Source organism: Vespa mandarinia, chromosome 19 (genome assembly GCF_050613455.1).
Source record: "Vespa mandarinia isolate Hongniang chromosome 19, ASM5061345v1, whole genome shotgun sequence".
NCBI lineage: Eukaryota > Metazoa > Arthropoda > Insecta > Hymenoptera > Vespidae > Vespa > Vespa mandarinia.
In genome coordinates this window covers 3,407,501-3,426,095 of record NC_140828.1, presented here as the reverse complement: position 1 = coordinate 3,426,095, position 18,595 = coordinate 3,407,501, and the positions used below count along the sequence as shown (strand labels likewise).

The 18,595-nt window shown below is 30.6% G+C and overlaps 5 protein-coding genes across 13 annotated transcripts in view; 2 read left to right on the top strand and 3 right to left on the bottom strand.

The window, feature by feature from the left end:
- The first annotated feature begins 213 nt into the window (after nt 1–213).
- Nucleotides 214–5,732, top strand: LOC118449319 (uncharacterized). Of its 2 annotated transcripts, none has more exons than XM_035883755.2 (7): nt 214–461; nt 3,314–3,532; nt 3,614–4,035; nt 4,120–4,431; nt 4,565–4,766; nt 4,841–5,053; nt 5,173–5,732. In XM_035883755.2, the coding sequence occupies exons 2-7, from the start codon at nt 3,341–3,343 to the stop codon at nt 5,254–5,256; spliced, it is 1,425 nt and encodes a 474-aa protein (XP_035739648.1). In that variant the 5' UTR covers nt 214–461; nt 3,314–3,340; the 3' UTR covers nt 5,257–5,732. The 2 variants fall into 2 exon arrangements, with proteins under 2 accessions (XP_035739648.1, XP_035739649.1); XM_035883756.2 differs by lacking the exon at nt 214–461 and adding an exon at nt 2,820–3,241.
- Nucleotides 5,478–7,693, bottom strand: LOC118449323 (ADP-ribosylation factor-like protein 3). The gene is made up of 6 exons (XM_085662823.1): nt 7,676–7,693; nt 7,576–7,584; nt 6,957–7,085; nt 6,752–6,883; nt 6,157–6,393; nt 5,478–6,079 (listed from the first exon to the last, which is right to left on the bottom strand). The coding sequence occupies exons 1-6, from the start codon at nt 7,691–7,693 to the stop codon at nt 6,038–6,040; spliced, it is 567 nt and encodes a 188-aa protein (XP_085518949.1). The 3' UTR covers nt 5,478–6,037.
- On the top strand, nt 7,398–9,488 carry LOC118449321 (RCC1 domain-containing protein 1). Of its 3 annotated transcripts, none has more exons than XM_035883761.2 (7): nt 7,398–7,529; nt 8,041–8,280; nt 8,376–8,566; nt 8,649–8,778; nt 8,861–8,987; nt 9,064–9,238; nt 9,301–9,488. In XM_035883761.2, the coding sequence occupies exons 2-7, from the start codon at nt 8,045–8,047 to the stop codon at nt 9,486–9,488; spliced, it is 1,047 nt and encodes a 348-aa protein (XP_035739654.1). In that variant the 5' UTR covers nt 7,398–7,529; nt 8,041–8,044. The 3 variants fall into 3 exon arrangements, with proteins under 3 accessions (XP_035739654.1, XP_085518770.1, XP_085518769.1); XM_085662644.1 differs by having other exon boundaries at nt 9,064–9,192; nt 9,301–9,439; XM_085662643.1 differs by having other exon boundaries at nt 9,064–9,201; nt 9,301–9,424.
- A 92-nt stretch (nt 9,489–9,580) lies between these two features.
- LOC118449328 (uncharacterized) lies at nt 9,581–11,713 on the bottom strand. 2 transcript variants are annotated; one of them, XM_035883769.2, is made up of 6 exons: nt 10,880–11,712; nt 10,623–10,789; nt 10,345–10,547; nt 10,138–10,229; nt 9,838–10,037; nt 9,581–9,776 (listed from the first exon to the last, which is right to left on the bottom strand). In XM_035883769.2, the coding sequence occupies exons 1-6, from the start codon at nt 11,023–11,025 to the stop codon at nt 9,592–9,594; spliced, it is 993 nt and encodes a 330-aa protein (XP_035739662.2). In that variant the 5' UTR covers nt 11,026–11,712; the 3' UTR covers nt 9,581–9,591. The 2 variants fall into 2 exon arrangements, with proteins under 2 accessions (XP_035739662.2, XP_085518768.1); XM_085662642.1 differs by having other exon boundaries at nt 10,345–10,789; nt 10,880–11,713.
- A 4,202-nt stretch (nt 11,714–15,915) lies between these two features.
- The window catches only part of Eip93F (Ecdysone-induced protein 93F), a 39,622-nt gene continuing 36,942 nt past the window's right edge, over nt 15,916–18,595 (bottom strand). For all 5 annotated transcript variants that reach the window (XM_035883747.2, XM_035883748.2, XM_035883751.2 and 2 more), the window contains one exon: nt 15,916–18,595. This exon is cut by the window's right edge. The gene's annotated coding sequence lies outside the window, so the exon portion shown is untranslated.

Here is an 18,595-nt window from a genome sequence, read left to right as displayed (position 1 = left end):
TTTTATAAGGACACCAATGGATCCAAGTTTCTTTTTTTCTATCGATTAATTGATAATTAATGATGAATAAAAAAAAAAAAAAGAAGGAGAAATGAAAGAAAAAGAGATCGAATAAAAAAAAAAAAAAAAAACAAAGGTGTCGTACTGCATCGTATTCGTTTTGTGTTGCGTCCTGCTCGTCTCGCTCGCCACGTTTGTTCGTAGGCCAGGTACGCTTCACTCAGGTAAGTACCGTTCGTTCAGCTACGTCCGACACCAGTCACGCCACAACCTTCGCTGTGTCAAGTGTACGGAGTCGAGACCGAAAGGACCGACTGAATCGTTCTACCCAACAACGAGCGTCTTTTTTTCGTTGAAATTCATTCTCAAAGACGCATTACATCCGGACGATTCGTTCTCATCGATAACGTGCTTTTGAATCTAGAGGAATAAAGAAGAAGAAATAATCGCATCGTTTCCTGGTAAATTTCTATATTTATTAATGAATTAATATCAATTGAAATTAGAAAATAACTTTTAGAAATGATTCGATTAGGCTATAAATAATGTTGAAATTTTCAAGAAAAAAATATTGATATATGACTCGATATTTCTATTAACATATCAACGTAGACGAATATAATATTCATTTAAGGATCTATTTAGGTTTGCAAATTTCGATGATTTTACTTCGTTTATTTATCTTCGAAAATCTCCAGTCAGCACGCTCTAGTTGACACCGATTACAGTACTTAATTGTGGCAACAGTCGTCTATCGAGATAGCAAATTTTCCGAACCGGTAAACCATTTTAATTACATCGTTACCTCGAAATCCAAAAGAGCGTATGTTCATCCCAATTAAAAGATTTATTCTTCTAACGTATAACATCATGTTCCATGATTTTTAATTCATTTCTTTCGTCCTACGATTTAGTACGCACGATTCAACTTTATCGATGCTCATAGAAAAGTAAAATCATTAAACGTGCCCGTGCGTTCCAATTCAATTTTATAATGAGTAAGTAACAGGATTTATGCTTAGTAAATTTTAATATACATATTGAACAATTAACTTTAATAAGATGGTTCATAAATAATCAATCTTTCAGTATATATATATGCTTACTTAATTGAAACAAAATAAAATCAAATCGTTGCACTTAAAATAAATATATACAATGAAAATCATTGATATATAAATTAGTGATTCGTCGATTACATTTGATATACCTTTTTATTAAAAGATTCAACGTTGCAAAATGTAACTTTTTTATTTTAAAAGTAACTACGTTAATAACATGTAATATTTCAAAACGATTCAATTATAATTGTTTTTTAAATGTTATTATTCAGTCAAGGTTATTCTTTTATCTATAAGTCGATAAGAAAAATACTAATTTATTTTCAAAAGCACGAATTGTTTATGGAATGCAAACATCTTTTTAAATAAAAAAACTTTTCGTTAAAAAATATTACAATGTTGTAATTAAAGAAACCGTTAAATGATTTTCGTGCAATATCGAGAGACTCGAATGCTCTTTAACGGCACGCGTTATTAAACATGCACGGCATTGAACTCTTCTTTGCCGTTCCGGTTCGTCGCGAAGCATGCGAATGTGGAAGAATTGTAACGTTTATTTTTGTAAAAAAAAAATAAGCAAATAAAATTGTAAGTCCCTTGTTTATGCAAATGAAAAAGTAACGTTGATAAAGAGCACATTTTCGCTGTTGGTTGCTGACTTATTGTTAGAAAAAAAATGCTAATTATCAAGATAATGTGCAACTATTTATATTTTTTTTTTTCTTTTTTCGTTAGAACTGTTGTAAATGCGAATTTTTGTATTATCGGAATAAGGAAATAGATCGTTTGGTTCATATACGCCATTTACTTCTTTATCTTATTTATCATTTTGGTTATTACGTATTAAATATACTCATATAATTTATTTAAAATTGTATATTAATATTGAAATGGTGAAAAACTTGATCTCACATAGCGATCTATTTCTACATTGTTCATTAAAGAAATTCATCGTCTGTGAACTAGGATATGATTTGATTCGATATGATAAAGATTTATTTACTTATTTAATTTGTTTTTGTTTTTTTTTCTTTTTTTTTTTTTTTTTTTATTAATTATAAGAAAAATTAAATTTTTGCAACGAATTAATTGAGTTAAAGAATTCATCGACAAAAGTAATACAATGCGATCTATGATTATGTTGAAAGCAATTGGTTCGATTAATGTTTATGGAAATTATTTTTCTTGGCTTATCGATGACAATTTTTTTTTTGTTTTCATCGATCGATAACTCAATAATACGATTCGTTAGATCATTAATCGAGACTCTGTTTCGAGCATCTGTTTTACATAGAAGAACGATACATACGGAAAATGGAAAATATTAGTACGGTATTTCAAAGAGAAATGAAAAAAGAAATAAATGATAGAAGTTGAATAATACGAGATTTCTTTTATAGAATATTTTCCCTTTGAAATAACATGCCTGATTTTTTCGATCCATCTGTAAATCTCCGTCAATAACATTTTATATTTTAACACATTTAAAATATATCCTCTTATACATTGATATTTAATTATATTTATATATGAATAACAAAAGAAATAAAGTCTTGTTCTTTTGTTTGACTTATATACAAAAATAATATAATATGACAAAGGGACCAACAATCGAAGAGTTTGGCGCGTCGGCGGAACGATGACTAACACAGCTCGTACCGTTAGACCGAATCGTTACCCAAGCTAGAGAATGCCAATTTCATGCGGTTTACGGTACTCAAATTGCGCGTTAGAGGGATACATTGACTTTATAACGATCGCGTTCGTCCTTCCTTACGGAGCGCGATAAATTTGACGAGTCACAGGTGAAAACAATAAACATATTTAAACGATGTTAATACTATCTATTCGAACTCGTCTGTTCTGGAACTATAAAACTATCTAGAAATGAATTCGTCTGTTTGGAATAAAGTGCAATGACTTCTTTACGAAGCGAGTTTTTAATGTCACGAAATCATGGCTTTCACGTCAAATTTATACGTTTCCGTATGACGAAATTTAAGATTGTATCTTCGATAAAACGTGGATGATAGAAACGCTTAAAATCGTCCCAACGAGGATGGGGCGTGCCAACCTAAAATAACCCGACCAGAATCAAGATCCGGTTGAAGGAATCGCCGGGGTCAACGACACCTACCTTACTTCTCTTCAAAATCATCCACGACGATAAAACGAATGACGTTGGAATATAAATTTAAAGTGCAAAACAAATATATACCGTTCGAAAATCATACAGGAAATCTTTTTTACAGACAGAGAAAGAGACAGAGATTCTGAGGATGATGTGGCTACTATCTAGAACATGGCTCCTCTTTCTTTTGCTGGCAGTTGGTCGTTGTGAGACAGAGGATGAACACGACATGTCTAGCGCTTTTATCGAAGCTGCCAAGTCTTTTCTTACGAATAGAGATGCCGTTGGTGGACTTCAGAATGTAGCGAGTGCTTTCGTACAATCGGATGTGGGCAAACAGGTATAAAAATGATTACTTCGACGATACTTATCTATTCCCTAGATATCTTACGGAATAAAGTTTATCCCTTGAAATAAATAGATCAGTGACACGCTGACAGGAAGTGACAAATCTGGTGAGAGTGGAATTGGCGAGATACTTTTGAAAGTTGGTGATATGTTAGCAAATGAACGAAATGATCAAAATGATATATCTTGGGATTCCTTAATGAATACATTCTCTTCGATGAGTGGATCTTTCGATAAAAAAAGATCTACCAGAGATACAGATGATAGCAAAGAAGAACAGAACTTTAACTTCAAGAACATAATCAATATCGGTAAAATGTTATTAGGACAACAAGAAAATGGTGAAGCTCTTTTAGGTTTCTTACCTATGATCATAGATATTTTCAACAATGGCGGAGAATCAACAGGTTCCTCGAAGAAATATGATCATTCTGGACATTCTTGGTTCTTACCACCCATTTTGGAAAATCTTCATGTTATGTGGAATCACTTTAGGTATTTATATCGATCTTATTATACGTTTTATTTATATTAAAGATATTATTAGAAAATATGTAAGATGACAAATTCTATTCGCAGTAATTCCGAGTTAGGTCATGCCATTTGGAAAAAGAGTGGCCTGTCGGCATTTGTCGCTCAAATGTCAGACGAGAATGGTAATATAGAGTACGAAAAGATACTTGGAAGTTTTGAAAATCCTTCTTTACGTCGGCGTTGGATCAAATTGTCAACGAATTTTGTAGCAGAATGGATCGCTCACGTGTCCGATCCATCGACAAGACAACGTTACATGACGACCATCCAATTTGTTGGGAACAGTTTCCTCAAATCTCAGGGATATCCAAGATCTGTCATGTTCGACGCTAACAAGCCAGCTGAGAGTATTTCTAGGTTGGTATATTTTCATTAAACATTTTAATAATATATCGATCTATTTAATTAATAATAATATATCGATCTATTTATTTAATTAATAATAATCTATTTAATAAATAATAATTAATAAAATTTTATATTCGAATAGATTGCTGAACGTTGCTGCTAGGAAACATTTGAATATGAAGATAGACAGCAGTCAATACGTTGGACCAGCGATCGCTTATATTCAGGAACTCGTTAATTTAGCTTCTGAAAAAGGTTTCATAATGTCAAGAATAAGTGCCAGAGAACTCAGTAATAAGCTAAGCAATACGATTAATAACGATATCGTAGAACCCATTCTAAGAGTGAGTAACATTTTTGTTTTCGATCGAATGTAAAATTATCGATTTACTGATTTCTCCTTTCATAATATTATCAGTCTCATCGTGCATACAAATGGGCGATCAAACATCCACAATGTGCGACTCAAATACTTTGTACTCTCAACGAAAAGAATGAAAACGATGTACCGATGTTACGTACTTCGATCACGAAAGTCTTAAGCTTCCCAACAGCCTGGATTATCAGTAATAAAATAAATATCAACTTTTGGACACTTTATGGATCTCTAATGGATCACAGTGAATGTATTGTAAGTATATATACATATATATACATATATATATATACATATATATACATACATATATATATATATACGTTATAATGTTAAAACATTCTTAATGTTCTTACATTTTTTCTTTTTTCTAGATGAAATATCCAGCTAATTGTACGTCATTTCACGAAGAAGAAATCAGAGTAACTACTGAAAATATAGAACACAACGAACTATGAGAATTTCGTGATATACGTGTAAAAACTTTTTTTCCCTGATATCAAAGAGACGTTAATAAAAATCAAGGTCTTCGCTGTGTGCCAGTGAATGTTTACAGGTTACAATGATGTTTAATAATATCGTTTGTATGTATGTACATACGAGGAAGTTGCCGCGATAATACGATAATAATCGTGAGTGTTTTATATAACATACGAATAATAATATCTTTTAGATAACGTGAGTAGCTACTTGTGCAATGTACGCTTTCATTTGTGTACTGTTTTTTTTTCTTCTTTGTTTTGATTCCAAGTAATACAGTGTACAGTTACAAAAGCGAGAAACTTGTATCAATCAATAATATTCGTTGAGAAGGATTTATATATCGGATTTGAATCAAGAGCGGGTTAATAATTATCATCTCATACATTCTTATATCTTTCATTCATTTTTTCCACAACGATGTGAAAATTATTAACTTAATTCAATTAGAAAATATATAGATATACATACCTATATATATATATATATATATAGTTTGTTCTTTTTAATTTGTTTATCAAACTTATTGCTAGTTCGTATTCTTCGTAAGTAATTGAATGCGCGTTTGTCATAATTTTTTGTTGACATAGAAGCAAAAAAATTTGATCGCCGATCAGACGAGAATGTTGAAGTGATCGAAGTGGACTTACGAATAATAGCATTTTGTGAATGTTTTCTTGTAAATATTAGATAAAAGCAATGAATAAAACATGACTGGAATGTACAAGCTGTACAGATCGGAGAAGGATCGTTCTTTCATTATTTTTTTTTCATATTTTTACACGCCCACTCCAGGCCTTCCTAAATGGAAAAAAAAAGAAAAGCAAAAAAATTCGATAATCTCTTAATTATGTTATACACAATTCTATAATATTTACCTTAACACCTTTTCCCTCGATTGCGACACACGATTGTATCTGCCAATCGCGATCCTTGATGTTGTAAAGTCCAAGACCCTCTGCAATTTCCGCTGCTGTCACGGCTTGACCCAAATCCTGTTTATTCGCGTATACCAACAATGGAACACCGCTGAGTTTTTCCTCCAACAAAAGTTCCGAAAGCTCCTGCCCTGTTTCTTCTAATCTTGTGATATCGGCACTATCTACAACGTAGATCTTCGAAAAAAAAAAAAAAAGAAAAGAAAAGAAATGACAAAAATAAAAAAAAGGAAATAAAGAAATAAAACGATATTATTTCATTGATATTATTTCACTTTTCCTTTTTTATACTGTAATGTATATTAGGAGGACCGGAAAGTAATGTCGTTTCTGCGCATGTCGATATTTGATAGTGACTAAAAATTTGTTCAAAATTTATTCGTTTGAATTTAATTTAAGAAAGCGATATTACTTTCCGGTCCCCCTAATAATATCATATTATTATTACCAAAAAAAAAACGTCTATGTTCTTTGAAATAATTTTGCAATATTCTTATCCCTTTTTTAATACTAACTCTAATATTATTTTACTTACGAGAACGTCAGTATTTTCGAAATAATTTCGCCAATAGGGTCGAATCTTTCTTGCACCTCCTATATCCCAAACATTTAATTTAAATCCTTCGCTTTGTACACTTTTTATATTGAAACCTTGCGTAGGCGTAACCTTATTAATAAAATGAAAATTGTTAAAAAATATTTATAATAATCGTTGTTTAATTCAAAGATATATAATTTACCTGTGTAATATCTTCGCTAGCTAAAGATTTTAAAATCGTTGTTTTGCCAGCATTATCCAAACCAAGAAGTAAAAGGCGTAATTCTTTCTCAGGATTTGAACGTAGTTTTCTCAGAATAGATAAAAGACCCTGAAGTAAATAAAATAAATAATATAAAATGATAAAAGATTATGAATGAATGAGATAAGTATGCATTTTTAAATCGGATGAATGATCGATAGACATTGTTACCAACAACGAAAGGATATATCTCGATTTACATTTTATCATTAAAATTTCAACGATAAATAAATAAACTGACAAATTTTTTAAATATATGTATATATATATATATTAAGATTTATATATATATATACATATATTTTAATAAAGTTTAAATATATAAATTAAATTTTTGTATCAAATCTTATATTCCTAAATCTCTTAAACAATACTACCAACAGTGCAAAGAATTTTATTTAGGGTGGATTGCAATCTGAAATGATTTGTTTTTCGTTCCATGAATTTTCATTGAATATTATAACAATATACGTAATAAATAATAAACAATTTCTAATATAACAACAAAACGACGTAAGTATTTACAGAAATATTTTAATATCTCATATTACGTGCATACCTTTTTGTTCTAAACTAGGTCTTATAGGTTATGTGCGATATGTAGTGTACTTTTTGTATATATTAAACGTCGTGCGAAAATCAAGTGCATAATATATTGCGCAATCGTTTAAATTCATATCATTTTTTCTATTACCATTATTTTTTAAGCGGTCACTGATACAGGAACAAAATATTTAAATGGGAGTAGTTTGTTATGCGACGTACTATGCGACTCTGTTATGTAAAAGCGTTTCGATGTTTGTTGTGTTTTCTAGTCGTATCTAAGGAAACTCATGCATGCCATCTGTTCTCTTTAACCAATGATATTTATAAATATTAAGATGTAAAATATTTATATTCTATTCCTGTTAATAGCCTTTGATCAATGAAATTTAAAAAGGATATTGACAAAAAAAATTTCAACTTTTAAAAATACAATAATGATATTATTAATATATCAATTATTTTATTAAATAATTTACAGAAATATGACGCTCTTCTATGCTGGTTTCAATGCAAGTTCATTATTTACGGAAGAAGAAGACATTGTTATAGCATTGGATCAATTCACAAAAGTTCCTTTTTCTGGTATTACAAATATGGAGATTAGTTGGAACTATTTCCTTCTTTGGAGAGATTTGGAATTATATATTATTGGAAAAGTAGATAATAGCGATGATAAGAAAGCACCAGAGTTATTAAAAATTCCAGAATCATCTGGAAGGTAATGACAATAATTTTATAAAAATAGAAAATAAATAATTATATCATTTGTAAGATATATTCATAACCATTAATAAATTGCTATTTTTAGTGTAGGTGTAAAATTGTTGGCGCTGGAAAGGAAAGCGTAATAATATCAACAACGACTAATGAAATCTGGCAATATCGTCTTTATGAAAAATCTTGGAAGAAAGTTCCGAATTTTATCAATGCCAGCAATGAATTGAAAGAAGAATATCCTATCAAAATATCACAAGGAGGATGTACAGTAATTCTTACAAATTTAGGTAGAATATATTTAAAATACATTTAAATGAATCAATGTAAGCCCTTATTGAGTGTATAACAAAATTTTTCATTTATTTTTAGGGCGTATTTTTAATATTCCTATTTTAGTAGAAATGCCAAAAAGGATAAAATTTGTAGATTTCTCCTGTGGTTTTGATCACACAATAATGTTAGCATCAAATGGCGATGTTTATTCGATGGGTATGGGAACGTATGTAATAGATTTATAAAACTTTATTATTTCAACATAATAAATTAATTTTTAAATATTATATATTACAATTATATTATAGCCGTGGACAATTGGGACACGGTGATTTAGAAGATTGCGATGATCCACAATTAATAGAAGCATTGGCTGGTCTTAACGTAGTGCAAATATCTGCTGCTGGTTGGCATAATGCTGTTGTCACAGATCAGGTTACTAATCAATTTAATAATACTTAAACGATTTAAAAAAAAAAAAAATCGTAAAATTTTTGTTTATAAAAATTAGGGAGATCTTTACACTTGGGGATGGAATGTAAACGGAGAATTAGGTATACCAAACGGAGACACCAAAGTCGTAGCAATTCCTACAGTCATCAATTTCAAAAATGATAAAGAAGAATGCATAGATATAAATGTAAAAAAAGTACAATGTGGAAATACATTTACTATTTGTATGATGGGTTAGTACGATTTAATTATGTCGAATGCAACTTCTTATATTTTATAATTTTCTAATTAACAGATGACAAATCACTCTGGGGTTGTGGTTCTAACAAATATGGACAATTAGGACAGTCACGGCAAAAAGTTACAAGTTCTACAATTTTTTTTAAATTAAACATTCCTTTAGATTGTAAAAATATAATAGACTTTAAATGTGAAGAATGGGGTACAACGATATCGACTGAAATTGTTTCTTCTAGTAGATAATATTCTTATTGTATATAATAGAATATTAAATAAAGAAAATGAAAAAATCAATGCCTATACCATACTAATTTATAATTGAATGATTCTTAAATTGTTTCAATAATTAGACTGTTTGTTCATAAAAATTAAAAATATCAGCAGCTTCATTCGATTCTATCAATGGTAAAATAAAACTACGTTTTAACGAAATAAACTCTTCATCCGATAAAGAATTCGATGGTTGTAATGGATATTCTGTATCCAATTCCTTATCTAAATATTGTTTCTTCGTATTTGTCAGATTTTTTTCTAAAAATAATATTTCTTAATGTATATATCCATCATATGTATAAAATAACATTTAATATACTTGATTTCAATTTTTTGCCATCCTTTCCTTGGACATTTTGCAAAGCCTCTCGAAGTCGTAAATAAAGATGTCCAGTATCGGAGCCTATTAATCTAACTGGACGAGGTTTTCGAATACTAAAAGGTAAATTGTGAACTTTTATCTCAATTGGTTCCACAAATACCGTATAAACGAGAGCATAACGTACTTCGCCGGCGTACCTGTTGATAATGTGAATTAAAAAATATTAAAAATTTTAAAGAACAAAGAAATAAAAAAAAAAAATATTATATAAATACACGATAAAATTCTATTACTGACATGTCGTACGTTGATCGTATAATTACATCTAAAAGCATCTCTGCCGATTTTATTTCTTCCTTCGATATTTTTTCTATTGGAGTGTATGTTTTCTAAAAAAAAAAACAAAGAAAAAAAAGAAAAAAAAAGAAAAAAAGAAAAATTCTCTATAAATTTATTTGACATATAAATAATTCGTCATTTTAATAAAATTCTATGATTTCATACCGATTCCAAATATTGTAGAGGCGATAAATCGCGTTCTTGCGATAATTTTCGCTCTTCCTCTTCTATTTCCGATTTCATCTCTGCATCACCAAACGTAATTAGATTCCAATGAGGAATCTCTTCGCCTTGAACAATTTTCATAGCTGTGGCAGCGAATAAAGCTTCCATTTCCTCGAAGAATTTTTCACGTGAAAATTTGTTATCTGAAAATATGAGAAACCTTTTAAGCTTATAGATGATTGTACATTTATTCCATTTTAATTTTATTTTACATTTACCTCGAATCAATTGTATTTCTCCTACTAGCCAGCTGATAAAGATAGCACGAGAATAGTCATCAAAGACGTCATTATTTCGAAGTATCTGTAGAGCTAAGATATCCAAAAACCAAAATGATGCTAAGTTTGTATTATAGTTTATGATACCAAGGAAATCTCCTAATACTCTAAAAAAAAATGAATTAAATTACTTATACATTTGTGTGTGTGTGTTTTTTTTAAGTACACTTGTATTAAATTCGATTTTTATGGTTTACTCGATTATGTTTTGCGGCTTGAAATTCTCAATTTTCAATGTTTTTCCAATAGTATTGTTGAAAAAATCCGGTAATGTACTCATGTATCTAACTGAAGAAGAGTCCGCCGATTCAATGGGCGGATCAATTTCTTCATTTTGCATCATTTTCGATTAATAAATAGAGCGAAGATGTTTCATTATGTAACTGATATTGTAAAACAAAACAAAAAAAAAATCGATGGGCATAAAGTGAGCAAAGAGGAATCGCACTGAAAACGTCTGGCTTGTTTTTTATTCATTGATTTTATTCATTTTTTTTTCCATATTTTGTTCAATATTTTCAGAAAATAACACTCCAAAGCGAAAAAACCGTATATTTTCACCAATCCCAATGTGTGTATAATATATATATATTATACTTCTCATATATAATATATATGTATATATATATATTTATATATAATGTATACTTTTATACTTTATATATAATAATATTATGTAGAGTAGCGCACACTTTAGACTGTTATGTATCGATACCTTTTATAATTTTATCGATAAATTACAAATATTGAAAAACATGAAACAGACACAGCCGGCCTTGGACGCGCGGATTTCGGTATGAGATTATTCACGGAATATCGTGGAAAAGGTCTTTGCGATATGCCCGATCCTTCCTCGAAAAAATATTATAAACGAATAAGTAAAAAAGTGCGAGCGAGAAGAGAATTCTGTAGGGAGAAAATTTACCTTAATATAAAAATTAATACAGTTTTATATTCGAGAAGACATTTACGATCGGATCTTCTCATATCAAAAGAAAAAAGAAATACATATGTATATATATATATATATATATATATATATATGTATACGTATATATATATGTATATATATATACATGTATATATACATATATATATATATATATATATATATATATATATATATATGTATAAATGAAAAAGGAAAAATAAGAAGAAGAATCAGGCTGATGGAAGGAACAGAGAGCCAACCAATCGCGTTGTCGCCGACTAAACTAACAACTATTGTATGATTAATCCGAAAATCCGTGAGTCCTGGCACGACTGACTTTTTTTTATTTATATATTTTCACACCGAAGTCAGAAAGGCAATACGCAGTTATGAACTTACCTAGTACATTTGTAATGTGTGTGTGTGTGTGTGTGTGTACGCGTATGTGTGTAACGTGTATACGTGTGTGTGACTTTTTAAACTATTTTTTTTCCACTTTTATCATTCTTATCTTTTCGTACCTTCTTCGTCGTTCTCTCTCTCTCTCTCTCTCTCTCTCTCTCTCTCTCTTTCTCTTTCGTTTTCTTTCTTTTTATCTTTCTGTTTCCATTTGTCCTCGCATTATCTTTCATTTTTTTAAACCGCTTCTCGACGTCCCCGTTCTTTCGAGTTTACGAAAATCATCGCGGAGATACGCGAGAGTGGGAAGAAGAAGTATAAACGTGGAGAGAAAGAACTGCGCGCGCGTGTGTATGTGTGTCTCTGCGTGTGTGTGTATATATGTACTTGTGCACGACGTGTGATTATGTATGTATGTATGTATGTATGTATGTATGTATGTATGTATGTATGTATGTATGTATGTATGTATGTATGTATGTATGTATATATGTATGTATTGTATTTATGTTTTTGAAAGGAATATTTGACAATTAAAAAGAAGAAAAAAATATTCTAGCTTTGGGAAGAAAATTGTTTACAGACGCGGCCAATGATAAGAAATGAAATTTTATGAATGACGGTGATGAGAACTGTTTTTATAAAAAGAAAAGAAAAGAAAAGAAAATAGAAACATAATAGAAGGAATTATGGCGAGGGAATGAATGTAAAGCTATTTTTAATTTAAATAAAATACTTTTACATAACGATGCTTCTCGAGAGGCTTTCTCTCTCGATCATTAATTTATTTATCCTTAAAGAAATTGACGATCGATACGATTTAGAAGCCGCTCGAAAAAGCTAAAATAAAAGGAAGATGAAAAATAATATTTTCAATTCATTTTATTGAAAATAATACAACAAAAGGTCTCAATAATAATAATAATTAATAATATAATAATAATAATAATAATAATAATAATAATAATAATAATAATAATAATAATAATAATAATAATAATAATAATAATAATTAAAAATAATTAATAATTATAGATACGCAATGTCCTATTTGACATCTAAATAATTCATGTCTTAGAACGTTTTTTAAATAATAATATTATCATCGACATTAATCACTGTAATAAAATAATAATAATAATAATAATAATAATAATAATAATAATAATAATAATAATAACCATTGAATCATATAATGTATTAATAAACAAACTTAATCGTCTAATTTTATTCATTACTCGTTCGTCATCATCCTCGATCGTTATCAATGGATCATTTTTTCTTTACCTAGTCATTAATAATGGATAACTAATTAATTCATTAATTAAATTACACGTTGCTTGGATATGCACATAGAGATATAAAGTCGTTTTTGGTCCCACCTATCTGCAAACATTATATTCATTACATGTATTTTTGTTTTGTATGTCGTTTATTTGTCACTCGCTTCAATCATCGCCCTGCTTCACGTTTCATGTTTAGTGTCTTTTTCACGTTTTTTTTTTGGATATGAGAGCGTGCGTTTCTATGCATATCATTTTACGAATGATGATTTATTTTGTGTTAATGTGTATTTATGTGTTAAATGTTGATGTATGTATATACGTGGACTTTGCATCGTTTGTAATAATATATCGATTGTTGCGAAACTATTTTACTTGACTAACGGTAAAGCTGTCGTTCGAAAAGTTTATCGCGTATACACATGACGAGATACATCTCCGTCGTTCTGCATTCTTTTTTTCTTTCTTGCTTTCTTTCTTTCATTTTTCTTTCTTTCTTTCTATTTTTATTTCCTTTTTTTTTTTCTTTTCTTTTTTTTTTTTCTTTTTTTTTTCTTTTGCGCGTTCTTCACACAAACGATACGTGCCAAAGTTCGAATATACTATATATATATATGTTTACATATATATATATATTGGTTTGATTCATAAATAAGTATTATTTTATTGTAATAAATGATTTACTTATAACGACACTTATTTATAAATCAATTCAATATATTTATATTTTAATATATATATTACTATACTCTTATTTAATATTCCGTGAAACACGTACGATCGTTCGTGGTCCGAAAGAAGAGAAGAAAATCATAGCACGCGCGAGAGGCCGAAAGTTGTGCGCCTCTATGAAATTTGTGTATGTGGGTACGTGTGTGTGTGTGTGTGTGTGTGTGTGTATGTATGTCATGTACCGCGTATTCATGTATATACGTATATTTTATGTATGTGTTTGTATCACCGAGACTATTTGAAGCCGTCGAATACGCGTTTTCCTTTCTTTCTTTCTTTCTTTCTTTCTTTCTTTCTATCTATCTTTTTCTCTTACAACTGGCATTATTCCATTCCATTTCGTAATAATAATTACACTTAAATTTATTTAATAACATTACTCTCACTATTAATCGCCGCGCAAGAAATTCTCGAACGTATCTCTTCGATAATGTTATTAAATCGACAGAGTCGAAGAGAATACATTCGTGAATTTCGAATAAGGCGAGTTCATTTTTTTTTTTTCTTTTTTTTTTTATTCTTCTTCATTTTTACAGCCAATCGAGATAATATAATCTTTTCTTTTCTTTTCTTTCTTTCTTTTTTTTTTTTATTTTCATTTTTATTTTTATTTTTATTTTTATTTTTATTTTTATTACTTTTTTTTTTTTTTTCTTTAGCGATCGTTTTATCGATCTAAATATGTACCATCTAATTTGTTTTTCTTTTCGCCTATCTTTTTTCTCTCCCTTTTTTCTCCTTCTCTTGATAAGGCTACAAGTTAGACAAGTTTTTCGCTTTACAATTTGTTTTCTCGCAAGAATACTGGTCTATATCAGTCTCATTTTGTTCGTTCAGTTTGGTCGTCTTTTTTCATCTTTTCTTCCTACCATTTTTTCTCCTTTCTTTCTTTCATTCTATTTTTCTTTCTTACTTCAGTTTGTATCTCTTATGTAATTACGATCTCGACCTATATCTTTCTTGATCTTCTTAATTTCATATAGATATACATAAACATATAGATATATATATATATACATACAAAGATAATAATTTCCTTCGCGAAATGTTCGAGCGTTTTCGCGAGAGATCGCGAAAGGGAATTTAAGAGAAAGCGTAAGATAATCATCGAGAACTCGCTCTCTCGTCACGCGCGACGACCAAACTCCGCGTATAATGTTTAAATGCCAGTTGTATGCTATTTCGGAGACGACAATGTTCCACGAGAAAAACGTGCGCTTTCTGGCCGATCGATCGAATGTTTGCATTTTTTTTTCTTTTCCTTTTTTTTTTCTTTTTTTTTTTTTTAATTTTCCCCTTGGAAAAATGAAAACGAAACATAAAAGATCTGTCAAGTTGCAAATTTGAACGGCAATATTATCAATAATAATAATAATAATAATAATAATAATAATAATAATAATAATAATAATAATAATAATAATAATAATAATAATAATAATAATAATAATAATAACAAAATGATCTCCATGTAGAGCGCACGTTTCTCCGTTCGTCTCGTATCGCACGAGTTTTCGATAAATCGATTCTTCCCTTGGCGATTAATCGCACACGTATCATTCGCATTCGAAAGAAAAAAAAAAAAAAAAAAAAAAAAAGAAAAAGAAAAGTCATTCTACCGATTTATCGATCTCTACATCGAACCGTTAACATACTTCAAATAGTATAACCTCACAACCATTTTGACAACAATGAACCTTCAACAAAAGAGCGTCCTATTACGAAAAATCTGTAAAAAATGCGTCACCTTTGCGAGCCGATTCCCTAAGCATAATGTTAATTTTTTTTTTTTTTTATTCATTTATTTATTTATTTACTATCCATCTTACATAATCCATTTCTTACCAGTGGACGCTGTGGTACCACAGGCGATTTCGAAAGCGCGATCGATCGATCTTCGGAAGCGGAATCGCGCTCGCCGGTCGACGTATCACATATTTCGAAGCAACGAACCACGTTCCGCGATCGTTTTGCTATTTTCGCTGCTGCCATTCATTCTCGAGTCGTTTTTTAAACGTCTCTTTCTCTCTCTCTCTCTCTCTTTCTCTCTTTCTCTCTCTCTTGTCGCACACATTCATTCATTCGATCTATCTATCTATCTATCTATTTCTCTCTCTCTCTTTCTCTCTCTTTCTCTCTCTTTCTCTCTCTCTCTCTCTCTCTCTCTCTCTCTCTCTCTCTCTCTATCGCATTCCATGTTACAGCCTTTTTTCATCGAAAACCTTCGAACATCGAACGATTCAAAATCTCTCTATTTATTTCTTTCTATATATTTCTTCATATTATTCCTTTTTCTTTTCTCATTGTTAATTCGTTCGAACGCTCGAACGTTCTCGTTCGATCGCGTTTTCATCGCACCGCGTTTATCGATCCAAGACGATCCATCGTCGTTTGGACCTTAAGTAAAGTGGTTTAACAAAATTAACGTTATTAATCGTACCTCCTAAAAACCATACTCTAATCGTATCGATTTACAATTACGTCTTACGTAGATCGTATTCTATACAAACTCGCATTCTCGCTTGCTTAAGCATGCGTATATCGTGTATATGTGTATGCATGTATGTGTGTATATGCTTTCAATGTGTACACGCTAAATCTTTCGCAATTTTTTTTCTTTTATTTCTTGCTCTTTCCCTATTCGGCAAAGAAAGCTTTCGGCCGGTGAATATGAAAATCTTCGAAAATCTCTCGAACGCTTTTTAGAACGTATGTATGTGGGTACATATGTACTATGAAGTAAAAAGGGGGAAGTGAGGGACATTTAATCGTGGAATAGAAAAGGACACGCGAGTGTACAGGTGTGTTTGCGTGTACGTAGCCAAAATAATCTTGCAGAGATTTATCGTTCCTTAGAAATGATAAACCTGTAGGTGTATACACTTTGAAGGAGGTGAGGGAAGTCTTTTTTTTTTTCTTTTTTTTTTTTTTTAAATCTACCCTTTGCTTTCTTTTATGCCGCGTGAGAAAGCCGCGTCTTTGAATTTCTTCTTTCCCATTTTATTATTATTATTATTTTTTTTTTTTCCTACGAAACGATAATCATAATGATATTAACTGTAAAATCCATTTGGAATATAAAAAATATTCTCTCGACGGCTCTACCTTAAATATACGAAAACGTTGAGTTGAAACTTTTGTATACTTGGTACGTGTATTCGTGTATGTTATTATGTATGTGTTCTGTGACGTATGTGTTCCTCCCGCGTTACATGTATGTATGTATGTATGTGTGTGTGTGTATATATATATATATGTGATTGTATAAGAGTGTATTCTTAAAGATTCGTCTCCGGCGATATTTCCGTGGCGACGAGCACGTTCAACGTTCCCTTAGAACTTTCCGAGAGATCGTCAAACGAGGAAGGGGTTTAAGCTCGAAACTTCGAACGAAGAATCATCCTCGAAATTCCTTTCAAAGACAAACAACAAGAAATGAAAGAGACGATACTCGATCGTTAAACGATGAGCTCGAAGAAAAAGAAGAAAAGAGAACATGTTCGAATTTAACAACCTTCCTACTTTATAAATTCAATATATTTGAGAAATTCGATACAATTGCGAGACGATTGGTCTACCGATAAAATATTCGTCTTTCGCTATCAATCATTTATTAATTCGTAATAATCATTAGAATAATCAGCTTGCCTATAGAACAACGACTTTTTTTTTCTTTTTTTCTTTTTTTATTTTTTCTCATCTTATTTCAAACAAAAATTATTCCTCCTATTCCAACGAAGAACAACGTTCGAGATGTAAAATCTTGAGAGAAGGATAGAGAGAAAGAGAGACAGAGAGAGAGAGAGAGAGAGAGAGAGAGAGAGAGAGAGAAAGGCAGAGAGATAGAAAATGCATCAGCATCTTCATATTTTTCTCTCTCTCCCTCTCTCTCCCTCTCTCTATCTCTCTCTCTCTCTCTCCCTCTCTCTCTCGCTCTCGAAAAGAAATCTCGAAAAAATGTCTCCGTCAATTCATTGCTCTTTTCTCTTTCTTCGTCCCTTTTTTCTCTCAAGGCAAAACACAATACAAACAAGTTTAGAACCTTCGATGAGAAGGAGGGCGAGGAGGAGGACGACGACGACGTTGAAAAATCGGCGCCACTTTTAATTCTCGCGGATTCGTTACTAACGTTAATGTTAAATGTACGGAGAGTGTGTGACGTGTACGCCTAACGCGGTATATACAAACTTCGATTTTCTATCTCGAGGATCATCAATCTTTTTTTCCCCACTTGAATGCTCTTCTTTTACCATCTTTCTTTCCATTCTCTCTCTCTCTCTTTCTCTCTCTCTCTTTTTCTTTTTCTTAGTTTTTGAGCGACGATCATTTGCATAGATGTTGGATTTCATCTTTTGAAAATCAACGTCTTATTTCGTGTTTTCCCCCCTTCTCTCTCCCCGTTCGTCATAAAGTAGCCTAAATAATTACACTATAAAGTGAACTTTTTATATTCAACTTGAGATAATTATAATAATTGATGGGATCGATGATTCGATCTAAGAAACGTACGATCCTTCTTTGAATGTTATAAGTAAAAAGAAAACTATCGTAAAACGTTTCCTTGGAAT